Genomic DNA, 24,316 nt, shown 5'->3' with positions numbered 1-24,316 from the left:
CACACACGCACTGTAACAATGTGTGTGTTTACTGGTGCTAATCATTCACAGAGACACTTTGAAGATTTCATGAGTGGCGGTTTGATGAAGAGTTTCTACAGTTTGGAACAACACGTCTGTTCACTGTTTATGTTTCACATGTTTACTCATATCAACCAAATTATTATTCTCATTCATGTCCACCGGTTATTTCTGTTGTTTCCTGCATCCCTCAGTTCATCACGTTGTTTTATTGACAGTAAGATGACTGCTGGGCCCCCATCGACCACACTGTTCCCATTAGGTCCAGTGCAACCAGCACCCCCGTCCTGCAGAGACTCATTATTTAACTTTAAACTATATTCTGGAGCAGGTTCTCCTCCTGTTCTTCAGTCATCGCTGTGTTTCTTCCTGATGTTCCTTCATTAGTACACTTGTTGTGTGTTTTCAGGATGCTTCAGAACAACCAGCTGAAGTCTGTCCCTGCTGAGGCCTTCAACAACCTGCACAACCTGCAGTCCCTGTGAGACGCTCACACACACACACACAAGCACTCACACACAGACACACATACACAGACACGCACACTCACACACACACTAACACACACACACGCACACACACACACACACACACACACACGCACACACGCACTGACACACACACACACACACACACACACTCACACACAGACACACACGCACACTCACACACACACTAACACACACACACACAGCCAGACACACACACACAGAGCCACACACACTGACACAAACACAGTCACACACAGCCACAACCACACACACCCGTACACACACACACACACACATGCACACACACACAGCCACACACACACAGTCACACACACTCACTCACACACACACACACACACACACTCAGATATACACACACACAGCCACACACACTCACTCACGCGCACACACACACACAAACACACACACACACACACACACACACACAGTCACTCGCACACATATGGACACACTCATCCTTTTGTCTCATTTTACCTTTTGGTGGAAAGGAATCTTTAGTCACACACACATGCATGCATGTGCACACTCACATAAACACAAATACACACACACACACACACCTGTATATTAATGTATGCAGTCCAGACACTGTGTTCCCTCAGTCTGATAACACACAGTAATTATACTGAAACTGTACCTGTGTTTGTGAGTGTGTGTGTGTGTGAATGTGTGTGTGTGTTGTGTAGATAAGGGTATAAGAATGGAGACGTCTGAGTCTTTCTTTTTGCCTAAGGTCTCTCTCTCTCTCTCTCTCTCATCTGATGGACCATTATGTGAAGTCCCATCCTTCACTTTCTGTATGTGAACAGAGGACATATTGTCAAGACAGACAGACAGACAGACAGACAGGCGGGCGGGCAGGCAGACAGACAGACAGACAGACAGACAGGCAGACAGGCAGACAGACAGACAGGCAGGCAGGCAGACAGACAGACAGACAGACAGACAGACATACAGGCGGACAGACAGACAGACAGACAGACAGACAGGCAGACAGGCAGACAGGCAGACAGGCAGACAGGCAGACAGACAGGCGGGCAGGCAGACAGACAGACAGACAGGCAGGCAGACAGACAGACAGATAGACAGGCGGGCAGGCAGACAGAGAGTCAGACAAACAGACAGACAGACAGGCAGACAGGCAGACAGACATGTTTATGTTGTACGACCTGAAGTAAAGACCTGAACACAAAGATGAACCAAATAGAACAAGTGAACTGGATGAACACGAGGGGCCGACATGCTCGTGTTTGTAAAAACATAAAAACTGTGCACGGGGCAGCGATGGAATGTAACTAAGTACATTTACTCAAAGTACTGAATTAGGTTCAAACTCAAAGCACTTCTACTTTCCTTGAGTATTTCCATCTTACGTAACTTTATACCTCCACTTGACACGATTTCCCAGGCACGAGAGTCAGGAGTCAAACTGCACAACACAGATAGGATGGGAGTAAGAGGCTTCAGGCCGGTTTAATAACAGAAGATACTCTTTACAAAAGGAAGAACAAAAGGCGCACAGCTCAAAAATACAAATAATGACGCTAAGGTTTAAGTTCTCAAAAAAGGCAAGGCAAAACAAAAACTCTCTCAATGATAAGACAAAGGCAATGGTTAAACGCTGGACTGACGTGAGACATAAGGCACATGACAAGGGGAGATGAAGGAACAGGTGGAGACAATCAGGGCGGGGCAGACAGACAGGCGGGAAAACACACCAGGAAGTCAGGGTCTGAAACAAGAGGAGAGTTAGGGTTTCACAATAAAACAGGAAGCGCGAGACCAGACTAGACGCTAGTGAAACAAACAGCTGAACAGACACAAGACACAACACCACTACATCTTAGAGGCAAATATTCTACTTTTTACTCCATTACATTTGTCTGATTTCTGTAAATATCTGCTGATTCTGAATCTGATGCAGCAATATGTTTCAAACATGTTGTGACAGGAGCAACTAAAGACTGAAAGATGTGGAACGCTCCAAAAACACCTGTTTGGATCATTCCACAGGTGAACAGGTTGAGTGGTAACAGGTGATAGTGTCGTGATTCCCAGTGATGCTACTATCATCAATGATGCTACTATCATGGTTCCCAATAGAGGTCGAGCCCCCCAAGGGGTTCACAGGAAAAAATGAAATCATGTGAGTATTTGACAGAAGAAAAACCTGCTTTTTTGTAACAAGACAAAAAGGTTGGAAACCATTAGTTTGATCTTTAACAAGGTGAATCATACAATATGTTTAAATGTAAAAAGTAGTGACTTGTAGAGTAAAATCAATATTCTCAAGTAAAAAGTACATTGTTTCTTCCTGAACTGTGGTGCAGTTATAGTGTAAAGACCTCAAAACTGTACACTCGTACATGCATATGAGTAAATGTACGTAGTTGCCTCCCACCACTGGTTGCTACCTCTCCTGCTTTGTTGTCTTCATATTTTTCTGATCTCAGCGTCAACATAATATTTTTAGCTCACAAGAAATTAATTTCAACAAATCGTGTGAATGTCGTCGGGATCACAGAATCAGTTTTCTTGTGATCATAAAGTCATTATTTTGTGGTCTCGATCAATCGATGATCGATGTTTAGTTCTTGTTCCTCGATGTGGCTGCTGACTGACACACACACTCTCAGCAATAAGTCCGTGCTCACTAAAATGCCTTCGTTTTGCCTAAGAGCTCGTTGGCTGGCTGAGTGGTGCTTGAGAGGCCTGCCGATCATTCCTCAGTGCTGTTCAAACACTTGATCTCTAATGTTCCTCTTAAACGGCCTGAGAGTGAGGTGAGGCCTCACGTTTTATATTCAGAGTCTGCAACTACAAAGTCTCTTGTACATATTGAAAAAGTCGATGTTTTCTGTTAGTAGTTTGGTTTCCCCTCGCTTGTTTTTCTGGCTAAAGTCCTGATACTATATGATAAAGTTTATTTAAAAAAAATTCAAAACAAAGCTACAAAGTGTTGAATTGAGTCACAGTTTGAGTAAAAACATTTCTACGAAAACCGAACAATGTTAGAAGATAAAAACAATATTATGTCAGGAAGGCTGGGACTTAAGGGGAACTGAACCCAAATGCAGACACACAAGGGGGCGCTAGGTTCGATTAATTTATTAAACACAGGGAAAACACAAGACAACTAAAACTCAGGGAACTAATGACTAACGACACACAAGGGTAACAGAATTCACACCACAACGACGCAACACAGGGAAAGACAACACATTAACACAAGACACATGAGAGCTAGGGACCAGACTATGAATAACTATCAAAGAATAAGATAACAGAAAACGCTCCCGAAGGAGGAAAAGACAAAGGCTATAGAAAACGGAACTGGCTGAGAGAACTAGATAAGAAAATCTCACAACTCAAAATACATTCCTAGAAAACAGAGAAACAAGAATCTAAATAACAAAAGTAATCAAACAGAAAATCACTCTTACATGAGAACAATTCGGCAAGGCTATGAACTAATAAAGGAAAACAGAAAACTAAGTTATTAATGTTTCAAACGAATAACACGCACAACGGAACTATGGCCTGGGAAACTAAACAGCTAGGGAAGGGCAGACAACACAGCATGGGTACACTACATAAAAGAAGACATGAACACGAACGAAGAAAAGAACAAGATGACAAACTAACTAGGACTGTGGCAAACTAAAGACAAAGACGAACCAAGGAACAAATCAGACATGAACAGAAACACGGACATGAACAAAGGTAACGCAACAAGAAACACAACTCGGACAGGACAAAGGAATCACAATGACAAACACTCACTTACTGGCTAGAACTGTGACAAAGAATCATGGGCAACGAGGTTACATGGACATGGCTAGGAAACATAGACAACGACCCGACAAGGACAAAGGGGAAGACACGGACTTAAATACACTAGGGAGGAACACTAATGACGCACAGGTGAAAACAATCAGACAATCACACAGGAGGGAAAACACAGGAAGTGAAGCAACACAAAGACACATGACATGAACCTTCAAAATAAAACAGGAAGTAGCAAAACCCAGGCAAAGATGAGACACAATGGGGAACTTAACAAAATACCAACAAGACAGGGCAAGGGTACAGACTAAGACAATACCGAACTCTAACATAAAACATGGCATGACTGAGACAATGGCAAGGATCAACAAGAGAAAACTAAACTAAACTGCCGTGCATGGCACGGGTCATGACATAATATTAATAATAAAAATAACAGATATGTTGGAAATAAAACAGTTCACTAGCATTGATAAAAAGCTTTTATTCCTTCCTTTTCTTCTTTTTCTTCTTCTTCTTCTTCAAAATCATGTGCAGCTATGATCTGTATTTTGCTCTCTGGGTGGCGCTCACATCAGTATTTCCATTAAATCTGTCATCAAACAAATTTTTAAAGTATTTCTGGACGATTTTAGTTACTGTTTAAGTTATCTTTACATTTACTTCCATGGAGACATAACGAGCTGTCCGAATGTAAAGTTACGCTCTCTGTTCACTGTTCCTGTCTGCAGACGCCTGGACGCCAATCACATCTCCGGCGTTCCCATCGGCTGTTTCTCCGGCCTACGCTCGCTCCGTCACTTGTGGTTGGACGACAACTCTTTGACGGAGGTGCCGGTGGAGGCCCTGAACGAGCTGCCCGCCCTGCAGGCCATGACGCTCGCCCTCAACCACATCAGCCACGTCCCGGATCACGCCTTCAGCAAGCTGGGCCGCCTGGTGGTGCTGTACGTACAACACGGACACACTGACGGAGGTTAAAACAGGCCTGAAAACCAGCACAGAAATCTGCAACAAAGCTGCTGGACTTCATTTAGCTCGTGACTCATTTCAGAAATGCTCAAACAACGTTCTCCGAGGTTTGCTTTGAGGGTGAGACCCGGGTGAGTTGGTAGATCAGAAGACTCCAACATGGCTGCCTGAGAGTCCGCGAGTAGCCTCCTATTCTCCAGCAGGACAGTTTAAACTTCGTCCAACAAGAATGGCTCATAAAGTCAATATATTATCTCAATGACTTCACATTAAATGTAAAACCTTCTTAAGTGTGATGTGAGTTAATAATAACTCAACACCTCCGTCTGATTTATCGCCATTAAATCACATTAAAACACATTAAGCTCCTCCGTCGCCGGACTGATGGATCCTTGTTTGTAAAAACAGATCTACAAATCACTGCGAGGGTTTGGACTCACGGAGGTTCTGCTCTGGTCTGTTTGACCTGAGGAGGTGAACGAAAGTTAAAGAAAGAAGGAGAAGAAGACGGACGAGATGAGGAGGTGGTGGAGGAGAAGGACAAAGGGAAAGAAAAAAGGAGAAAAATAACTAAAGGAGAAGAACAGAAAGCAGTTCATAGCTTAGGCAGCTGGTTAGCTTGTGAATGAGCTAGTAGGTTAACGCTAGCCATGTAGGTCAGTCAGTTAGTTAGCAAGTAAGTTAGCTAACATGTTCGGCAGTCAGTTAGAAGAAAGTAAGCTAGGAAGTTGGTTGTTGAGTTTACAAATTATCCAGTAGGTTAATCAGTTAGTTAGCACTAAACTAGCCAGTTGGTTAGCTATTTGGCTTACAAGTGAGTTAGCTACTAGGCTAGTCAGTGAGCCAGTCAGCAATGAGTTGGTAAGGTAGTTAGCCATTTGATTAACCAGTAAGTTAGCATTATCCATTACGTTAGCCAGTCAATTAGCAAGCACTGTATGTTAGCCAGTTGTTTAGCAGTTTGGTTTATAATTAAATTAGCCTTAGGGTTAGTCAATAAATTAGCCAATATCTTAACATTAGCCAGTAGGTTAATCAGCTAGTGCCGAGCTAGTTAGCACTAGTTAATAGGTTGGTTGGGCCGATGGTAAGCTAACTGAATGACATCTAATTTGTTCCAACTGAACTTGTGTGAATTCAAAGTTTTCCTTTTCAGATTTTCACAAAGAGTTTTTTGGTAATATTTTTGTTTGTGCCTGTGTGTGTGTGTGTGTGTGTGTGTGTTTGTGTGTGTGCAGACTGTTGCTAGGCGCCGTTGCTGCATTCTGCATTAAGTTTAACGTGGCAGCGACTGTCCCTGACTGTCTGTAATAGCTCCTTAATAACATGCAAAACTCTCTGTTGGTGTGTGTGTGTGTGTGTGTGTGTGTGTGTGATGGCATTCAGCGCGGCAGCATTGAAGTCTGCTGTCATTTCTTTTGTCCAATCGGCTTGAAGCTAATTTGCATGAAATTACCAAAAGAAAAAAAACTTCTTGAGAGGCCCCGGGGCCCCTTTTAAAAGGACACACACACATGCACGCACGCACACGCGCACACACACACACACACTCTTTGTCTGCTTCATTAGTCCATCAGTCTCTCTCTCTCCATAGGCATCTCAACAACAATAGGATCGTTTCCATGGGAACGAACTGCTTCCACGGACTCCACAGTTTGGAGACGCTGTGAGTTTCTGTCTATGTGTGTGTGTGTGTGTGCGTGTGCGTGTGTGTGTGTTTTGGGGAGGATTTGGAGAAGTCAGGGTTGAGTTGGGGTCAGGGTGAAGGGTTAGGAGATGAGAGAGAGGTTTAATTTATACATTTGTAAAGAACACTCAACAGGATTTATTCAAAGAAATTTAGTGAAATCTTTGTTTTTTTCTTCCTCGCAGTCAAATCAGAGCATCTCATTGGTCCAGGATCAGCAATCCATCCTGCAGTCAGCTGTTTTTTGTTTGTAGTTAGATATCATGAGAAAAAAAACGATAGGATATTCTTCAGATGCATGAATTACTAACTTATTGCATAGATTAAATGTATATGATAATAAAAAGAGAAGCACAAAGAAATGAACAGTATAACAGAGCCAGTTAATAATATTAATTCCAAGTTTTTCTCTGCATGCATTAATAAAATAACACATTTTAACTTGTTCTAAGTCAATTTATTTATCTGTAGTGAAGCTGTTATACAGCATCCAGGAGGATATTACTTTGAAAAGCTGCCATAACGAAGTGTTTCCTTTGCATTAATAGTGTAGGTGTTAGTTAGCTCAGGAAAAAGAGAGTGTTGGGAAATTATCTGGTGATTTTAGCGACTACTTCTGGATTTTAGTTGGAGTTCAGGACAGATTAACCTGTGTGTGTGTATGTTGGTGTATGTGTGTGTGTATGTGTGTAATCTGAGGAATTTGTGTGTGTGTGTGTGTGTATAGAAATGTTTCTGTTTTCTCAGTCAACCAGAGAAGCAGGTTTAAACACACAAACACACACTGCCTTCATTTGGAAATACTTCTGTATATGTGTGTGTGTGGCTCTGTGTGTGGCCCTGGCTGTATGCTAATCATAATTACTATTCATGCACACACACACACACACACAGGCAGCCTGTGTGTGTGTGTGTGTGTTGGGAGGTTGTGTACCTGTACGATCAGCAATAATAAACCGCACCAGGGACTCATGTTCATCTGAAACTACAAACACAAACAGAGAAAGAAGAAGAAAACAGAAAAACTAAATTAATCCAGCCAGCTCAGCTCAGTCTTAAAGGAGAACACACCCAGGTTTTAGCAGAACGTCAGCGTCTAATTCAGCTGTGGCGGTTTCCCTTCTCTAGCCCACCGCAGCGTCACCTAAGCCCCCGTTGCCCAAATTAGGATTTTCTGGTTCCAGTAAGTGACGAAAACGGCGGTGAGCAGAAAACCCAAAATCCAGCTTTCAAAACATCCCTTTAGAAACCTCTGAAGCACCACAAAAACACTGTGGCTGCCTGTGGCTTCCGTGAGACCCCCCAAAAACCGCCAGAACTGGACTGGAGACACTTGTCAATCAAGACAAATACATTCCTGAACAGCATGAAAGGAATAATTCAACGCATTGGGAACTACAATGGCTTTTGTTTGACCAGCTAACTACGACCTAACGTGAGTTGCTGCTCGCTCAGAGAATGATCATAAACCTGGATCAGGTTTTTACAGTTTCCTGCTTCAGGACACTCAGGTTGTTTCTCAAAACCCAGATAAGGGTTTCAGTGATGTTTACATGCACGACAACCAGGATACTCCAAAAACCAGATCATAACAAGAATACTCGAGCTCATCCAAACATGCTCACAGCTCTGATGATTCAACCAGTGATGTTTCCAGCATCATGTGTTCGCTGTTGCTGCAGGACGCCTGATGTTCCACCACACGCTAACACAACCTGCTGAGCCTAATCAGCATGCTCCATTTACAGCATGACATTATGATAATTAACATTTTCCAAAAACCTCTGGATCTCCCATGAGCCCCTAAACTGACTGAATCAGAAACCTCTCATCCAATCACAGCGTTCCAAATTCCACCAATAGTTTGGCAGAACCCGACCATTGTTGCAAATCATCCTCTGGACACCACACACACGTACTCACACACTCCGCAGCAGACTGAAGCAATTTCAATTTAATGGTATTTTCACAGCTTCATTCCACACGGTGTGTGTGTGTGTGTGTGTGTGTGTGTGTGTGTGTGTGTGTGTAATAGCCACCTGCGTCCCAGGGATGGATGAGAGGAGCTAATTGAAGCCATGTGTAGACTGGGAGAATGCTCTAGTCTCTACTGGTGATGAAAAAAAAGAACAGGGCACAGTTAAATGTTTCTTTAATAAACTGAAAGACGGAAAACGGAAAGAAGATTAAGCTAAACATCAGGTTTGAAACACAAACATTTACATGAAACGCTTTTCCATTCTGAAGTTGACTTTCCCACAGCATTAGAGCTATCATTCCCAGTACACAGCTCGCATTCCTAATAGCCCTGTTACCAGTGTAGAGATGGTATTCCCAGTAAAGAGCAAACATCACCTGGTCTAAATGTGACAGTTCCCAGTACAGAGTTACAGTCGGTATCAGCAGTCTAGAGCTGGAATATTCTCAGTCTGCTATTCCCAGTCTAGATGTGTCATTTCCCAGTACAGAGTTTACTTAGTCCAGAGCTAAAACTTTCCCAGTCTAGAGCTGACATTCCCAGTATATAGTGTGGTTGGTATTCACAGTTTAGAGTTCAGAATTGGTGTCCCCAGTCTAGGTCTGACAGAGTTTCCAGTGTAGTTCCAGTATTCCCATTACAAGCTGACGCGTATCACTGGTTAAGAGCTGACATCACCAGTATATTCCCAGTCTAGAGCTCACCATTCCCAGTACAGAGTTGACCCCTGATTTAAAGCGATGACATTCCCAAATCAGATGTAACATTTCTACTGTAGCAGTGCTAATCCCAGTGGATATTTCCAGTATAGAGCAGGTATTCCCAGTCTGTGTGTGTAACCCCTCCCTCTTTGTCTCAGGGATTTGAACTACAACAGCCTGGAGGAGTTTCCGACGGCGGTCCGCTCGCTCAGCCACCTCAAAGAACTGTGAGTGTGAACGGTTTGACTAAAAAGACGTCCTCCAATGCTTGGAAACTAAAGACATAAAGCTGATGATGGTGTTAAAATACACGTTATTATTCCACCATGTTTGCTTAAGAATTAAGAACGCACAGGACGCTTCCTGTTAAGTTGGTTGGTTACAATAACTGGGGTTAACGATAACGATAAACGATTAATGTCAAATAGAAGCTGGGGAGCAAGAAGAGAGTACATTTACTCAAGCACTGTGTTTATTATGGGCTGAGTAAATGGATGGACTCCAAATGCAGGACACAGACTCAGGTTGTTCGATTAATAAGTGGATTTATTGTCACAAAAAAGGTAGATTGATCACTGTGAGGCGATGCAGGTGAGGCGGGTAGACTCATGAGGGAGGTGATCCTGACACACAAGGACAACACACTTCAGTTAGTCAGAATAAAGGCACAGCAGAGTCACCAGGCTAATGAGCGCAGGCGAAGGCGGGCGAGGAGAAGCTTGTCCTGTGGCTGGATTACAGTTCACAATGTGTTTGTCTCGTTACTAAAAAGCAGCACTTCTGATTTTCACCACAGAGACATTTTGCCAACAGCTCACATGGTTTCATTCCCAAAGAGGTAAAAGTATTAAAAATATTTCACATCAGACAACAAACCCCTGTGAAGTAGTTCAGGCTGCTGCTCTAACATCGATGCTTCAGTATGAATCTAATCAGAGATCAGTCACAGGAGACGTTTATTAGAAGGTCTGAGCACTTCCTCCACCAGTTTACCACTGACGGATCAGGAATGGCGGAAGGAGGAAATCTAATTTCCGTTCTGTTTCCTGTTTAGTGGTTTCCATAGTAACAACATCCAGTCCATCCCAGAGCACGCCTTCACTGGGAACCCCTCGCTCATCACCATGTGAGTAGCGCTGACTCATCTAAGAAATCTCCAGTGTTGTTTGACAAATCAGGCCCAACTCAAAGGCCACTTACGAGCTTTTTAAGGGGACTTTCAAGCGTATTGAACTTCTCGTCCGTGTGGGGTTGAAAGTGAAGCGATGAAAAGCGATGAGACCGTCACAGCTGCTGAGCTCACATGTCAACAGATCCATCTCCATGACAAACTGAAGAAGACCATGTGATACAGTGGAAAAAGCTCGTAAGGGAACCTTGAGTTGGGATGGTTTTGTCGACCCATGAAGTTAAAAAATTAATCATGTTTAATTTTTTTTTACTCTTTTAAAATCTTTTCATGCTGCCTCGTGTTTCTTTGGTATCTTGTCTTGTTGCATTTTTGCGTCTTGTGTGAAGTAAACTTATTATCTGAGAAATCGTATTTCAGTAAATTTAAAGTGAATTTGAGGAATTAATGAATTATGCAAACAGACAAGAGCGACAACTCTGTAGCCACATGTGTCATTGTACCGATGACATTTGTGTGTCTGGATTTGTTTTATAGATTTTTCTACGACAACCCGATCCAGTCTGTAGGCCGATCTGCCTTTCAGAACCTTCCGGAGCTTCGGACACTGTGAGAAACACACACTCGACGCGTGATAAGAGCAGCAGATGTCACACTTTTATAGTTACGCTTAATTAGACCTCTGTTCAGTTTGAAGTCGGGTGGAATTACATAAAGTCACCAAACTTTATGGGCAAAAAAGAATGATAAAGGTTGAACAGACAGGTGTCAATCAAGCTGTCCGTACACGCCCACTCAGTCCTGTAAAGAGTCTAATTAGGCGGTGAGTGAAAACACCTGTGTGTGCCTGGGACTCTTTTCAAAGCTGACATTTTGAATGATCAAATCAGGAAAAGCACATTTGTAAATATAACAACCTCCATGTGAGCGATTGGTCCATCCTGCTGTCAATCATCCCCCATAAGCAAACTGAACTGTCACACATGGTTGTGGCTGCTCTCTGCATGTTGTCATGGTGATACGAGCAGCATCTGAGCATCACTTTTGCTTTTGTCCCTTAATGGGAGATGGTGCAATATAAACCTTTAATGACAATGTTAACATCAAACAAATCTTCACTTTCAAATAGTCCCGGTTATTCTGGAAAATCAAATGTGCAACATTGAATAAGAAACTCACGGAAGTGGAAGTGGCCTAAAAATATAAACGATGGCTTGTTTCCCAAAAAGTCATGTAGAATTATGTCATCCATCTTTAATCATGTCCTCTGAGATGAGCTTGAATGGCACTGTGTCGATTTACAAGCACGTAAATAAGAATTTATTAGTACTTCATTAAGTTGTACTGTATTTCTATCTTAGTATCACGACGCGAAACCAGTCAATGTGCTGATTCAGGAAGCGGCTGCTGCCTCAGTAAATCAGACACTGAGTAGACAAAGAGTGTAAACACAAAGTGAATGAAGAGGGACGACGTTTCTGCGTCTCTCAGCTGGAAACTAACACGAACGCTGCGTCTGTTCCTCAGCTCTCTGAACGGAGCAGCAGATCTCACCGAGTTTCCAGATCTGACAGGAACCAAGAGCCTGGAAAGCCTGTGAGACACACACACACACACACACACACACACACGCACACACACACACACAGAGGAATGCTTCAAATCTGAGTGTGTTTGCTGTTGTAGTCGACATCAGTGTGTGTTTTGAGAGCTGGACCTCAAATCAAACTGCTGTTATTAATACGTGCAGTTATTATTCTCTCTGACAGACTGTAGCTTTATTTTTCTGCAGCTCGGCCTGAAATTAAAACCCCCTTTCTCTCCTTGTTGTGACCCAGTTTTCCGTGTCATAATAAACACCTTCGCTGTGTTTATTTTCTCGTATTTTTCCGTTTAAACTCGTATGTGAGAGCGGGGTGTGTTTAACAGTCACCTCACGCTGAACCAGTAGGTGGAAATAAAAACTCCGACCGAGCAAACTGTCACACATTCTTCAGCTCTCTGGCTTCAGATGATCCCTCACAGTGTTACTGCACGCCTCAACATCCTGTCTCAACAGGGCATCGAATGGAAGTTTGATGTCCACTGAAATCTGGCTAATGTACACCATTATACTGTCGGCTACACCTCCAAGGCACCTGAACACACCATATTACAACCTAATACAGTTGTGATTCACCTGAACACACCATAACATCTTGGAAATGTTCCTGAATGTACCATAATAGTTTTGAAATTTTAAATGTTCTTAAACACACCATAGTACTATCTGTTACACCCTTGATGTACCTGAACACACCATAATTCACCAAAAATATCATCATACATCTTCTGTATTCATCACATTGTAATTAGTACAACGTTGATGCACCCAAACACCCCGTAAAACATTCAATGTTCCTGAACACACCCTAGTACTGTATTACACCTTAGATGCACTTGAACACACCACTGCATTGAACCCGACCTGTTTGGGCTCATAATGCAGCAGAATCAAGGTTTAGGCGCCTGCACTGCCCAAGTGCCCATGAGCAAACGATGACCTCAGATGCAGAGTAACAGATGCAACATGTTTCTTTTGTGTGTGTGTGTGTGTGTGTGTGCGTGTGTGTGTGTGTGAGTGTGTGTGTGTGTGTGTGTGTGTGTGTGTGTGTGTGTGTGTGTGTGTGTGTGTAGGACCATCACAGGAGCTCGGATCAAATCTCTGCCCAGTTCAGTGTGTGAACAGCTTCAAAACCTTCAGCTGCTGTGAGTTCACAGTTCTGACAAAGCTGAACAGAACCAACAGATCCATCATAATCTGAAGATTATTATTAATGATCATTATTAATCTGAGATGTTATTGACTGGTGGAGGAAACTTTTCACTGATCAGGATCAACAGTGTGTGATTCCAGCTGTAAATCTGTTCGCCTTTATGTTAACGTTCAGTTTTTATTCACTGATAAAAAAAAAGGAAGCTAAGACATTTTAACTTTTCACTGGAAACATTAACACAAAGTCCTGCTGAGGCTGATGGAAATGTCTTTAGTGAAATTTAAAAAGAAGAAGTCAGAGGGTTACCAAAGTCAGTCAGATTTATTGTCAGCATCACGTGATGCTGTGAGGTAGAAAAACATCCGATCCTGGATACGTAATATTTTTAACATCTCGTCTGCCGTGTGTTGACGTGCTGCACCGTGGTGCGTTCGGTGTGTTTTGGACTTTTGAACCGTGTTGACAGCTGACACTTTCTCTCTGCAGTGATCTCTCCTATAATCAGATCCAGACTCTTCCCAGTTTCTCTGGCTGTGAGAGCGTTCAGAAGATGTGAGTTTTATTCATTTTATTTCGTTAGTTTTTCATTTGACACTTACTGCATCAGAAACTTTCTCAATCTCAGGTTCCCTTTGGGTCAGGTACAGTCAACTGATCTGCTTCACAGTCTCTGTGTTCTTAACAGTTACCATAGCAACCAATAAAGTACAGCCAGCTGTGAATTATGGGAATGATTAGCTCCATTGTAGTCTATGTTTGACCAATCAGATCAGTCAGAAACAAAACTGATGTACAACAGATTGATAAATGTGATGTAATGGAAATATGTATGTGTGTGTGTGTGTGTGTGTGTGTGTGTTGCAGTGATCTACACCATAATGAGATAGAGGAACTGGAGGAGAACACCTTCCACGGTCTGATGTCGCTACGCTCTCTGTAAGAACACACACACACACACACACACACACACTCAGTATGCAGGTTTAATTAGGCTGGAGATCCTGAGCAGTGATCCAGAGATGCCCTCTTTAAATACTTCCAAATGGAAACACACAGAGATCCAGGTGGTCTGCTTGTTGATGGGACAGGTATGATCCCACAGTTTGGCTCCAAGTCAGAAATCTACACAGAAATACTGCAACGGATACTTAAGTAAAAGAAGAAATACTCCGTTACCACTAAAAGTCCTATAATCAACATTGCTTTTAAGTAGAATTGCAGTGTTTGCATCAAAATATACTTAAAGTATAAGTAAGCAAGTAAAGTAAAAGTACTCATTACACAGAATGGCCCATTTCAGAATGATGTTAATGTTTACTGATGCATTAATGTGTTCATCACTTTACTAAAACATCATCATTTAATAGTTTATTCATATTTTGTATTAATAATGTGAATCTGCAGAGTTACTAATGTGGTTCAACTATCATTTAAACTATAATGTCAGACTTCACAACAGTTAAATTTCCTTTTCAACAAAACATTTGGAGGCGATCACAATATTCAGGTAACATAAAGTTAAGGTCTGCTCTGTTTTACTTCGCCGTTCTCTGTCATGCCTTTCTGAACATTATGACTTATGTTATTATGGTATTATAGACCTAAGAGTATTATAATATACACACACTTTCTTTCATCCTGGGATTATAAACAAAGACTGGCTGTTAAATGAGAACTCGTGATGCTTTTGCTGTTTAATCCATGTTAACGTGCCTGTAACAGCAAATATGAGGTCAGCACGCAGAGGTTACTGAGAGATTAAACAAACTGAAACTGGCTGTGAGAAGTAACTCCGTCTCTCTCTGCAGCGATTTATCGTGGAACAGACTGTCATCAGTGAGGCCGAACTCTTTCTCTGCTCTGCCCGCTCTGACCAAACTGTGAGTAACCTCAAAGCGTCTTCACTGGTTGTGACAAAACAAGCCTCGGTACCAGTGGATTTCCACTGAAAACCAGCGAAGGGAAAAGAGCTGCCGAGGTGTTTGTTTTGAGTGAAATCCTCCAGGCTGACCTCAGAGCCACAACACACAAGCGAACAACACAAACTAAATCCCTGAACATGACAAATTCTCATGTGGGTCTTCATTGGTTTTTGAGAAAATTCAGGTGTGTTAAGGAAATCTCAGGTGAATCCAGGGAAAGTCTGTAGATGTTAGTCATCTCTGAGACAAACAAGCCTTAAAGTGCCCTAAAATGTAGGAATCCCGAAAAAAACATTCAGTCTGTCATGAAGGGAAGCTCCCTGTTAGCTCACAGCGTAGAATTAGCTGTTAGCATCTGTTGAGCTGCTCAGAGCTCTGGATTTAGGCTTGTGAAATCCAGTTTGTCATGTTAGACTGCAGGCAGCTTGGGTTTTGCACTGATGTAAGACAGGTGGGATACATCGAGCGTGTGGTGTGCTTTGATGGTGCCAGTAACCAGAATGAGAGAAGCTCTACGCTGTTAGCCTCAGATAAATAATAACTTTTATAGTAACTCATGATTAATAAAGGGATTCTGCTACTATAACTGCTGCTAGCTGCCGTTTCAGCTGTGGGAGGTGGAGCAGTCGTCCGGTCAGCAGCAGGTCGGCGGTTCGATCCCCGGCCCCTGCAGCTAACGTGTCGCAGTTTAAGGGTACAAGGATGCAGGAAACCATGTGAGGAAATGAGGAAATATGACTGACTTTAACCGTGTCCATAATAAAAGTTAATGGAGGAAATAATGATGAAAAGAAAAATCTTTCTCCTGTTAATCAGTTAATACAGATTATTTGTGACATGAAAGAGTGATACAGTTTAATCTGTTATTAGTCGTCACTGTGATGATGTGATCAGATCAGTCTGATCAGCTGCACTGTCCAATCAATAACTGATATCCAATAAGGGGGTGTGTAGGCTGCTCATGTGTGTCCTCGCACCTCAGAGCAGAAATACGAGCTTTGACAAGAGACGTGACATGTACCCAAAGTGACGGGAGTCATGGAAACCTACCTCTCTCCGCAGCGACCTGTCGTCCAATCAGCTGTCTTCTCTGCCTCTGGTTGGTCTGCATGGTTTAACTCACCTGCGATTGGCTGGAAACACACAGCTGATGGAGTTAATACCTCCAGAGGACCTGCCCAGAGTTAGGTGAACACACACACACACACACACACACACCAAATGAAAGCATTTTTGTAGACTCCAGTTTATCCACGGCTCACTTACCACAACTGAAACATGAAATACCAAACAAAACACCTGCTGTGATGCTGGAGGGGGGATGACATCACTGGTTCACGGAGGTGTTCCTCTGGATTTTGATTGGCTGGAAGAAGGTCAGAATACAGAGAATGACTCCAAGCATGGCTGCTGTGATTTAACAGAATCTCTTTTTAACTGAAAATTATTTGAATTTACAGACATTTTACAACAGATTAGGAGTGTTTAGGTGTCTCTCTCTCTCTCACACACACACACACACGCACACACACACACACACACAGTCCTCACATCTCATCGGTCTCCATTATGTCTATAGGACCTGAACTGCAGGTGAAACAAAGTTGATTTATCTGAGCGTGTTTTGACACCGCTGGAAATTAAATGCTCTTAAATAACAAAGATGTAAAAGTGTCTTTGTGTGTGTGTTCAGGGTGATGGAGCTTCCTTACGCCTTCCAGTGCTGTGCCTTCGTCTCCTGTGAGAGGAGAGGAGGAGGAGGAGGAGGAGGTCCGTCCTGGGAGAGAGAGGAGGCGGCGGACTCGACTGGGAAAGAGACCTCCGTCCTCTCCAGCCAAGGTGACACCAGACACACACCATCACATCGAAGACAAACTGAGCTTTGTTTCCAATATAAACACCCAATTTAAAGATACAAATGGCTCAAAGTTTGATTATCCACTTCTGATACACCAGTTCTGCTGGGAGTCAGACGCAGCATTAGCAGCTAACAGTGTAAGGCCTGGCTAGTGGCTCCCAGGGGCCACAGTGTGAGTTACATAACACATTTCCTGTTTCCACTTTATATATATGTATATATATATACAGTATATATGTGTGTGTGTGTGTGTGTGTGTGTGTGTGTGTTTATGCTCATGTGTTCTCGCCTAACAAAGGCCACATATATAATATACTGTATTTGCCATAATCAATAAGAGATTTTATTTTTGTGCACACAATATTGGCACCGATCCATTCAATGAAATAACATAAACATATTGTAGTAAATATTAGTTTGTCTTACAGCACTTTTAAACTGTGACGAGGTTCATGATATCACTGTCTGCTGGTGGAGGGACGACACGCAGCTCATTGCCTTTAATTAGCAGCAACCAACATGAAACTGGAGACCTAACTATGAAGAATTAATAACAGTGTAATATGAGCAGATGAGTGATATTTCAAAGTAAAAGTCTGTGGAGACTGATGCTCTGCTCTCCTTGCTGTGTCGTTGCAGTAGATCAGGACTGGGAGGATTTTCTGATGGAGTTTGAAGATGAACCCAAACTTCAACAGTCTGTCCACTGCAGCCCTGCACCAGGTAACACACGAGTTCAACCGCTGCAGGTGCTGCTCACAGGTTGATGCAGCAGTGCTTTAATACATTATCAGTTCTACTCAATTTACATCTAATACCTGAATTTTAAGTATGATGATGTATTTATTGATTGTAAAGTGAAGTGATATTTGGTTTGATCGTCCTCCAGGCCCATTCCGCCCCTGCCTCCGTCTGCTCGGCAGCTGGTTGATCCGTGGAGGGGTGTGGCTCATCGCTGCGCTCTCATTGGTCAGCAACAGCCTGGTCGTCTTGTCAGTTTTCTTTTCCCCGGCCACGCCATTGACACCGCCCAAGCTGCTGATTGGTCTGCTGGCCCTGGTGAACGGCCTGATGGGAGTGTGGAGCGGCTGGTTGGCGGCGGTGGACGCCTGGACGTTTGGCAGCTTCTGGAGGTACAAAGCCAAATGAGAGGCACCCTGTGGATCCCCGTGGGGGGGTGTTGAAGCTCTGTTTACTCTAGAAGTTAAGAATAATGTGGTTTGTAGGGACTCTGGGAGCTCTGATAACTCTAGAGGTTATGGGGGACTCTGGGGGTTGTGGGGACTCTAACAATGCTTTGGCTCCTGGAAACTGGTTTGTGGTTTGTGGGGACTGTGAAATTGCTAAACTCTAAAAATTATGGAGTTTTTTTTCCGTCTTTCTGAACAATTTAAAGAGTTCACATTGGAAACAGCAGTTAGATAAATGATCTCACCACAGAGTCTGTTTAGTATCTGTTTCCTGGAGCTGTGGTGTGTCCAAAGTATAAAGGTTAGTTCTCAAAACTGATCTCCTTTGATATATAATGACAATGGTAAAAAGGTTATTAAAGGACTTAAAAGAAGACATTTCAAAATAAGAGTCCCGTATCTCTTGGTGTTGCAGGTACGGGGCGAGGTGGGAGAGCAGCTTCCTGTGTCGGCTCAGTGGCTTCCTGTGTGTATTTGCGTCGCAGACGGGCCTCTTCCTGCTCACCGTCGCAGCTCTGGAGCGATGTGTGGCCGCCGCCACCGCACGCCGTCACAAAACTGACGGACACAATGGTGTGAAGAACACACACACACACACACACGCACACACACACACAGATCTGGAGAGTTTTCCTTAGTTTCTGATTTCACTCTTCTTCCTCTCCAGGTCGCTCCTCATCACGGCTCTCCATCCGTCTGGCCGTCTGTCTGTGTTTCCTGTTGGGCCTGGCCGTCACACTGCCCCCCCTGGTGGCCGGACACAGTAGCACCTCCCTCTGTTTGCCGCTGCCTTCCTCCTCATCCTCCTCCTCCCTGGCCTTCACCGTCTCCCTGGTGCTCCTCGACTCATTGTGTTTCCTCCTCATGACGGCCGCCTACACTCGCCTCTACTGTCGGGCCCACAAGGCTCCGCCTACCACTGAAGAGGAGGTGGCGTTGACTCGACATGTCGCCTGGCTGCTCTTCTCAGACTGCCTCCTCTACCTCCCTGTCGCCTTCCTCTCCTTCTCCTCCCTGCTTCGTCTCTCCGCCGCCGGGCCGGAGGCAGCGAAGGGGGTACTGCTGCTCGTGGCTCCGCTGCCGTCCTGCGTCAACCCACTTCTCTACATCCTCTTCAACCCGCTCGCCCGGCAGGAGCTGGCGGCGCTCGCCAAACGCACCTGCGGGGCCGTGGGCTTACCCAGACTTGGCAGGGGGGGAGGAAGAGGAGCTGGAGGAAGATCAAGGCCGAACGCGATGGATTTAGCGTACGACGAGGATGCGGAGAAACAGTCTTGTGACTCGACGCAGGCGCTGGTAGCAGTCGGAGGCATGAAGGAGGAAGAAGAGGGGGAGAGAGGAAGAGGAAGGAGTGAGACACAACACTCGGTGGCGTTTGTTGTTCCTCATCACTAGACTGACACAAACACACGAGGTCTAAAGTTCTCACCTGCCAAAGGCCACTTCATGACTCTCACCTGAACTCACTGGTTACACTCAGTCTGTGGTCTCTTCGGGGGGGGGGGGGGGGGGGTTTCTTCCTTTATTCTGTAGGAAACTGTTGAGAGGTGACAGACGCAGAGGGGCTGACTCGCAGACCAGACTCCAACTGGAACTAGTGAGTGTGTGCTGGATTCATCTCCTGGCTGTTTCCTGTCACGGGAGGGCTGTGTTAAAAAAACAGGTTTTAAGACTTGGGTTGGTCAGTAGGGATCCAAAAACAAATATTAATAACAGGTTAATGAGGCCACACACTGGTCACTATCGGGCACTTGATGGGCGACAACATTTGAATCTAAACGCTCATGTTGTGTTTTTCCTCTAGCGCCACCCTCAGGACAGGCTTTACATTTCTAGCTAAGAAGTCATCAGTAGCTGTTACTATGTGGCAGTAATGAACAGTGCAGCCTGTAGGGGGCGCTACCTGGACTTTTGGCAGGTGAGTCAAAGACTTCATTTTGGACTTCAAACACACACACACACACACACACACACTGCAGACTGATGGGACTGTGTGGTAGCAAATGTAGCAGAGGATGGTGAAGGTGCATGAAGGTGAAGCTCCAGCTTTCTCTCTACAATCTTTGTTTTTTTCTGCTGCAAAACGACCAGTAAATCAAATAAATGATAAAAGAAGAAGAAGCAGAACTTTGCCCTGTGCAGGACTTTAAAATCGTCCACTCTCTGATTGGTTGATCCGAGGCTTTATGCTAGAGGACACACACACACACACACACTCAGACATTATGAGCATATTATTTTGAGATATGTCACGATTTGCAGCATTGTGTTACCGAGCACTCCACCAAATGTTCTACCAAATGCTGCTGAGCATTATGTGCGTGTGTGTGTGTGTCCACAGCTAATATGTCTTTGCGAGCGTGTGTGAAAAGTGCAGCGTCTGTGTGAGTTTTGTCACGGAGTCGATCCGACAAACTGAGAACAGGAACCAGAAGACAAACAGGATTAAAGACCTGAACTGAAGAAGCTCATGTTCAGCTGCTGCAGGACGACCAGTGAAGAAACACAAGTGGCTCCTTCAAAGAATTATTTTCTGTAGTACAACAAATAACACCAAATGTCTCCAGATCCACCAGTCATGAACTGAAAATGCATCGTTTTTCTCTCAGTTTCGGGGGTGGGGGGCAAAATGAAAGCCCCCATAAGGTGAATCATTTAGTTTTGAGGTGAAGAATTGTGTTCAGGGTTAGAGTTAGTCTGCATGAAATGAATGTCAGTCTATGTAATACCCCCAAAAGTGGATGATGTAAACACAGCTGTGTGTGTGTGTGTGTGTGTGTGTGTGTGTGTGTGAACAGTAAATGTGTGTACATATTATTGTAAATACAGGCCACTGTGACAATCCTACTTTCCTTATCGTGTAGACTGTGAGAAGTTTGCTGAATAATGTTTCTAATGTTTGTACATAGCTTCTGGCCCCGTTTACACTTCTCATTTCAAGTGTCTCAGATCCAGATTAAATCCAGATATGATTTCATACACTTTCACTTACATTTAGTCACACACACGTGTCTCGGTGAGCCGGATAAGAAATCCGTCTTGGTTTTCTCGTGCTAAATGTAAATCTGGTTGGAAACCCTCCAGTCCAGAGGGTGGCGCTGTTATCTCCAAAACTGTATTCAAATTAGCAGCAGCTGAAGAAGTTTCAGATTTTCTCTTTTCTGCTGCTTTAACTTCATGTCAGAGGGAAACTTTGTACTTTTTAGTTCTCTACATTTATTTAATCACTTTAGTTACTTTGCAGATTCTGATTAATAATACAAAATACACGATGTAATATTTTAGATGAAGAAAGTTTTGATCCCTGGGGGGAAATTCAGAAGCTGTCCAGATATAAAAATTAGCTCCACCTTTACCAGCTGTAACATTAAAGTGACTAACACATTATTTAATTCTAATCCAATAATATATATCATTTTGAAATGGGACATTCTGCATAATGAGTACTTTTACTTTTGGTTCTTTGAGTATATGTTGATACTAATACTTTTGTACTTTTACTGTACTTTACTGTAAAACATATGAATGCAGGACTTTCACTTTGATTCTTTTTTGATGCATTTACACTTTGCTTGTTTGAGATCAGACACATTCTCGATGTTTTTGTTTTGTTGTAAAATGTCAAATTTTTCCTCCTGCATGAGTGTGAAGATTCTGCTGAACTGATAATCCTTCACGAACATGTTGCACGAGCATCATCCAGATCCTGATAAATACAGGACGACACCAAGTGACAGCAACTCGTCTGTCTCCGTGACAACTGAGCAAACCTCATCCTCTGAGGAAGACATTTTTAATGACTCATTTGGGGAAAAAAAAGTGTTTTTGTGAATTTGTATTTGTAAAAGCATGTTTACGGTGTTGCATGTTTAATTTGTAACCTATCAGGTGTAACTAAGCTTTCACGTTGACTAGTCGGGGGTGGAGTCTAGTTTTCTGGCTCCTCCCACAGCTGCAGCCATGGAAACTCAAAAAAAAAAGCATTGCTTGTTTGAATGTCGTTAGGTGCAACAGTTTAACTGCTGCACTTTCTGTGATCAGCACTTCAAATGTGTAACAGTAAAAATATAAGTTGTTAAAATCAGAGCGACTCAACCTTTATTTGTTTCTGTTGTAAACATGTAAAATATGTGAATGTTTGGTGTTATTGCAGCTTCCAGAGTGAAGGTTTAGTTTGTGACGTTCAGCATGTAAAACCACCACCATGAACTGCTCGGACGAGTCTTTGTACGTGTTATGATTCATCCATATCGTCATAATTCACTGCTGTGACTCGTTCAGGCTAAAATAAAGGTTTGAATTGAACCAATTACACAATGATCCACAGCAGCATTAAGAGCCGAGCAGTTTCTGTTGTGACAGGAGAGGCGAGAACTCATCGATCCACATCAGCAGAGACTGAGACATGTCTGAGGATATTTATAAGAGTCATCAATGAGCATTCGTAGCTTCTGTTCCACCAGACTCAGTCACACTGTGGTTCCTCATATGAGGAAGTAAAAGTAGAAGAAGAATACTACAACTATAAGTGCTCTGTAGGCTACAGGCCACATTAGCTGCTGTGCTGCTAGCACAACACACCTGAATCTGTTGGTACCTGAGTTGCATTCTGGGTAATGTAGGCAGAGTGCAGGAGCTTCTGGGTCTGAAAAGTGTAGCCAACGCTGAAGTGCCTTAAAACTGCATCCTTTTTAATGGCCATCAGAGGGCGACTCCACTGGCTGCAAAAAGAAGTAGGTTGTATGGAAGCTTATGGGAAAACAACTCTACTTCTCACTTGATTCACTACCTCAGTGAACAGCTTCCTGATGAGTTTATGGTCTAAATCAATAGTTTCAAGTCTTCTTCAGTGCAGCAGGATGTTCTTTTAGTAAATTATGGTCCCGTTCAGAGTAAAATAGATCAAGCAGGGTTTGCTTTAGGAGGTGGCTACCTTTTGACTGACAAGTCGCTACCACGGCGTGTCCATGTGTTTACACTCAGATCCAATCGGGATAGAGGCATAGCAATGCGTATCCTCCTGAGCTCCACCCTCTCATCCAAATATGGTCACTTCTGGTTCCAAAAAAAACAAGATGGCCAAACTTGATGCTTCAAAGCTGCAGTCCACAAACCAACAGGTGACCTCACCGTGGTTACAACCACTATTTATTAAACAGTCTATGGTCTGTAAATATGAAGCTTCAGCCTCCAGCCAGTTAGCTTAGCATAAAGACTAGAAACAAGGGCAAACAGCTAGCCTGGTTCTGTCCAAAGGTAACAAATTCCACCTACCAGCGTCTCTAAAGCTCCCTGGTACTCTGCGTTGAGTACTTTTACTTTGAATACTTTAAGTACATTTTCCTGATTATACTTACTTTAACTTAAGCAACATTTTAAATGCAGGACTACTTCTAATGAGGCATTTTACAGCGTGGTACTAGTACTTTTACTTAAGTAAAATATTTCCTCCACTACCACTTCCTGTCACTTCCAGTTCAGCTGTGCAGATTAGTCACTACAGTGTTACTAAGCACTACATCACCTGTGCAGACAGTGATCAGAAACCAGGATCAGGTGCAGAAGAGTCCTGGTTCACAAAGAAGAACAAACTGCAATATTTCCGTCATCAGTGAGTCATCTGCCAGCGAGGAGAAAGCTAACACAGTAATTCAATTAGCTTGTTGTTACGTTACAGTTGACACGCAGCTAATCGTGACGCAGAGCTGATATTCATTCTGTTCCTACTAAAGAAAATGTGTTTTTGATTGAAGCCTGAACTTTGTGAAGAACAGGAGAACAAAATGAGGCCGAGGTGAGTCATA

General features: G+C 43.3%; 1 protein-coding gene across 1 annotated transcript in view; it reads left to right on the top strand.

Moving 5' to 3' along the window:
* The window catches only part of LOC121625629 (leucine-rich repeat-containing G-protein coupled receptor 5-like), a 31,286-nt gene extending 11,293 nt beyond the window's left edge, over positions 1–19,993 (top strand). The window contains exons 4-20 of the mRNA XM_041963791.1: positions 431–502; positions 5,051–5,266; positions 6,886–6,957; positions 9,816–9,884; positions 10,712–10,783; positions 11,324–11,395; positions 12,314–12,382; positions 13,463–13,534; positions 14,029–14,094; positions 14,407–14,478; positions 15,351–15,422; positions 16,527–16,652; positions 17,158–17,303; positions 17,965–18,045; positions 18,212–18,455; positions 18,928–19,085; positions 19,180–19,993. Coding sequence (XP_041819725.1) covers positions 431–502; positions 5,051–5,266; positions 6,886–6,957; positions 9,816–9,884; positions 10,712–10,783; positions 11,324–11,395; positions 12,314–12,382; positions 13,463–13,534; positions 14,029–14,094; positions 14,407–14,478; positions 15,351–15,422; positions 16,527–16,652; positions 17,158–17,303; positions 17,965–18,045; positions 18,212–18,455; positions 18,928–19,085; positions 19,180–19,907 — 2,407 coding nt within the window. The 3' untranslated portion in view covers positions 19,908–19,993. The remainder of the gene's footprint in view (positions 1–430; positions 503–5,050; positions 5,267–6,885; positions 6,958–9,815; positions 9,885–10,711; positions 10,784–11,323; positions 11,396–12,313; positions 12,383–13,462; positions 13,535–14,028; positions 14,095–14,406; positions 14,479–15,350; positions 15,423–16,526; positions 16,653–17,157; positions 17,304–17,964; positions 18,046–18,211; positions 18,456–18,927; positions 19,086–19,179) is intronic.
* Positions 19,994–24,316: the final 4,323 nt, after the last annotated feature.

This window comes from Chelmon rostratus, chromosome 22 (assembly GCF_017976325.1).
Source record: "Chelmon rostratus isolate fCheRos1 chromosome 22, fCheRos1.pri, whole genome shotgun sequence".
Lineage (NCBI taxonomy): Eukaryota > Metazoa > Chordata > Actinopteri > Chaetodontiformes > Chaetodontidae > Chelmon > Chelmon rostratus.
Note: the sequence above shows the minus strand (reverse complement) of the source record. Positions and strands in the feature narration are given on the sequence as shown.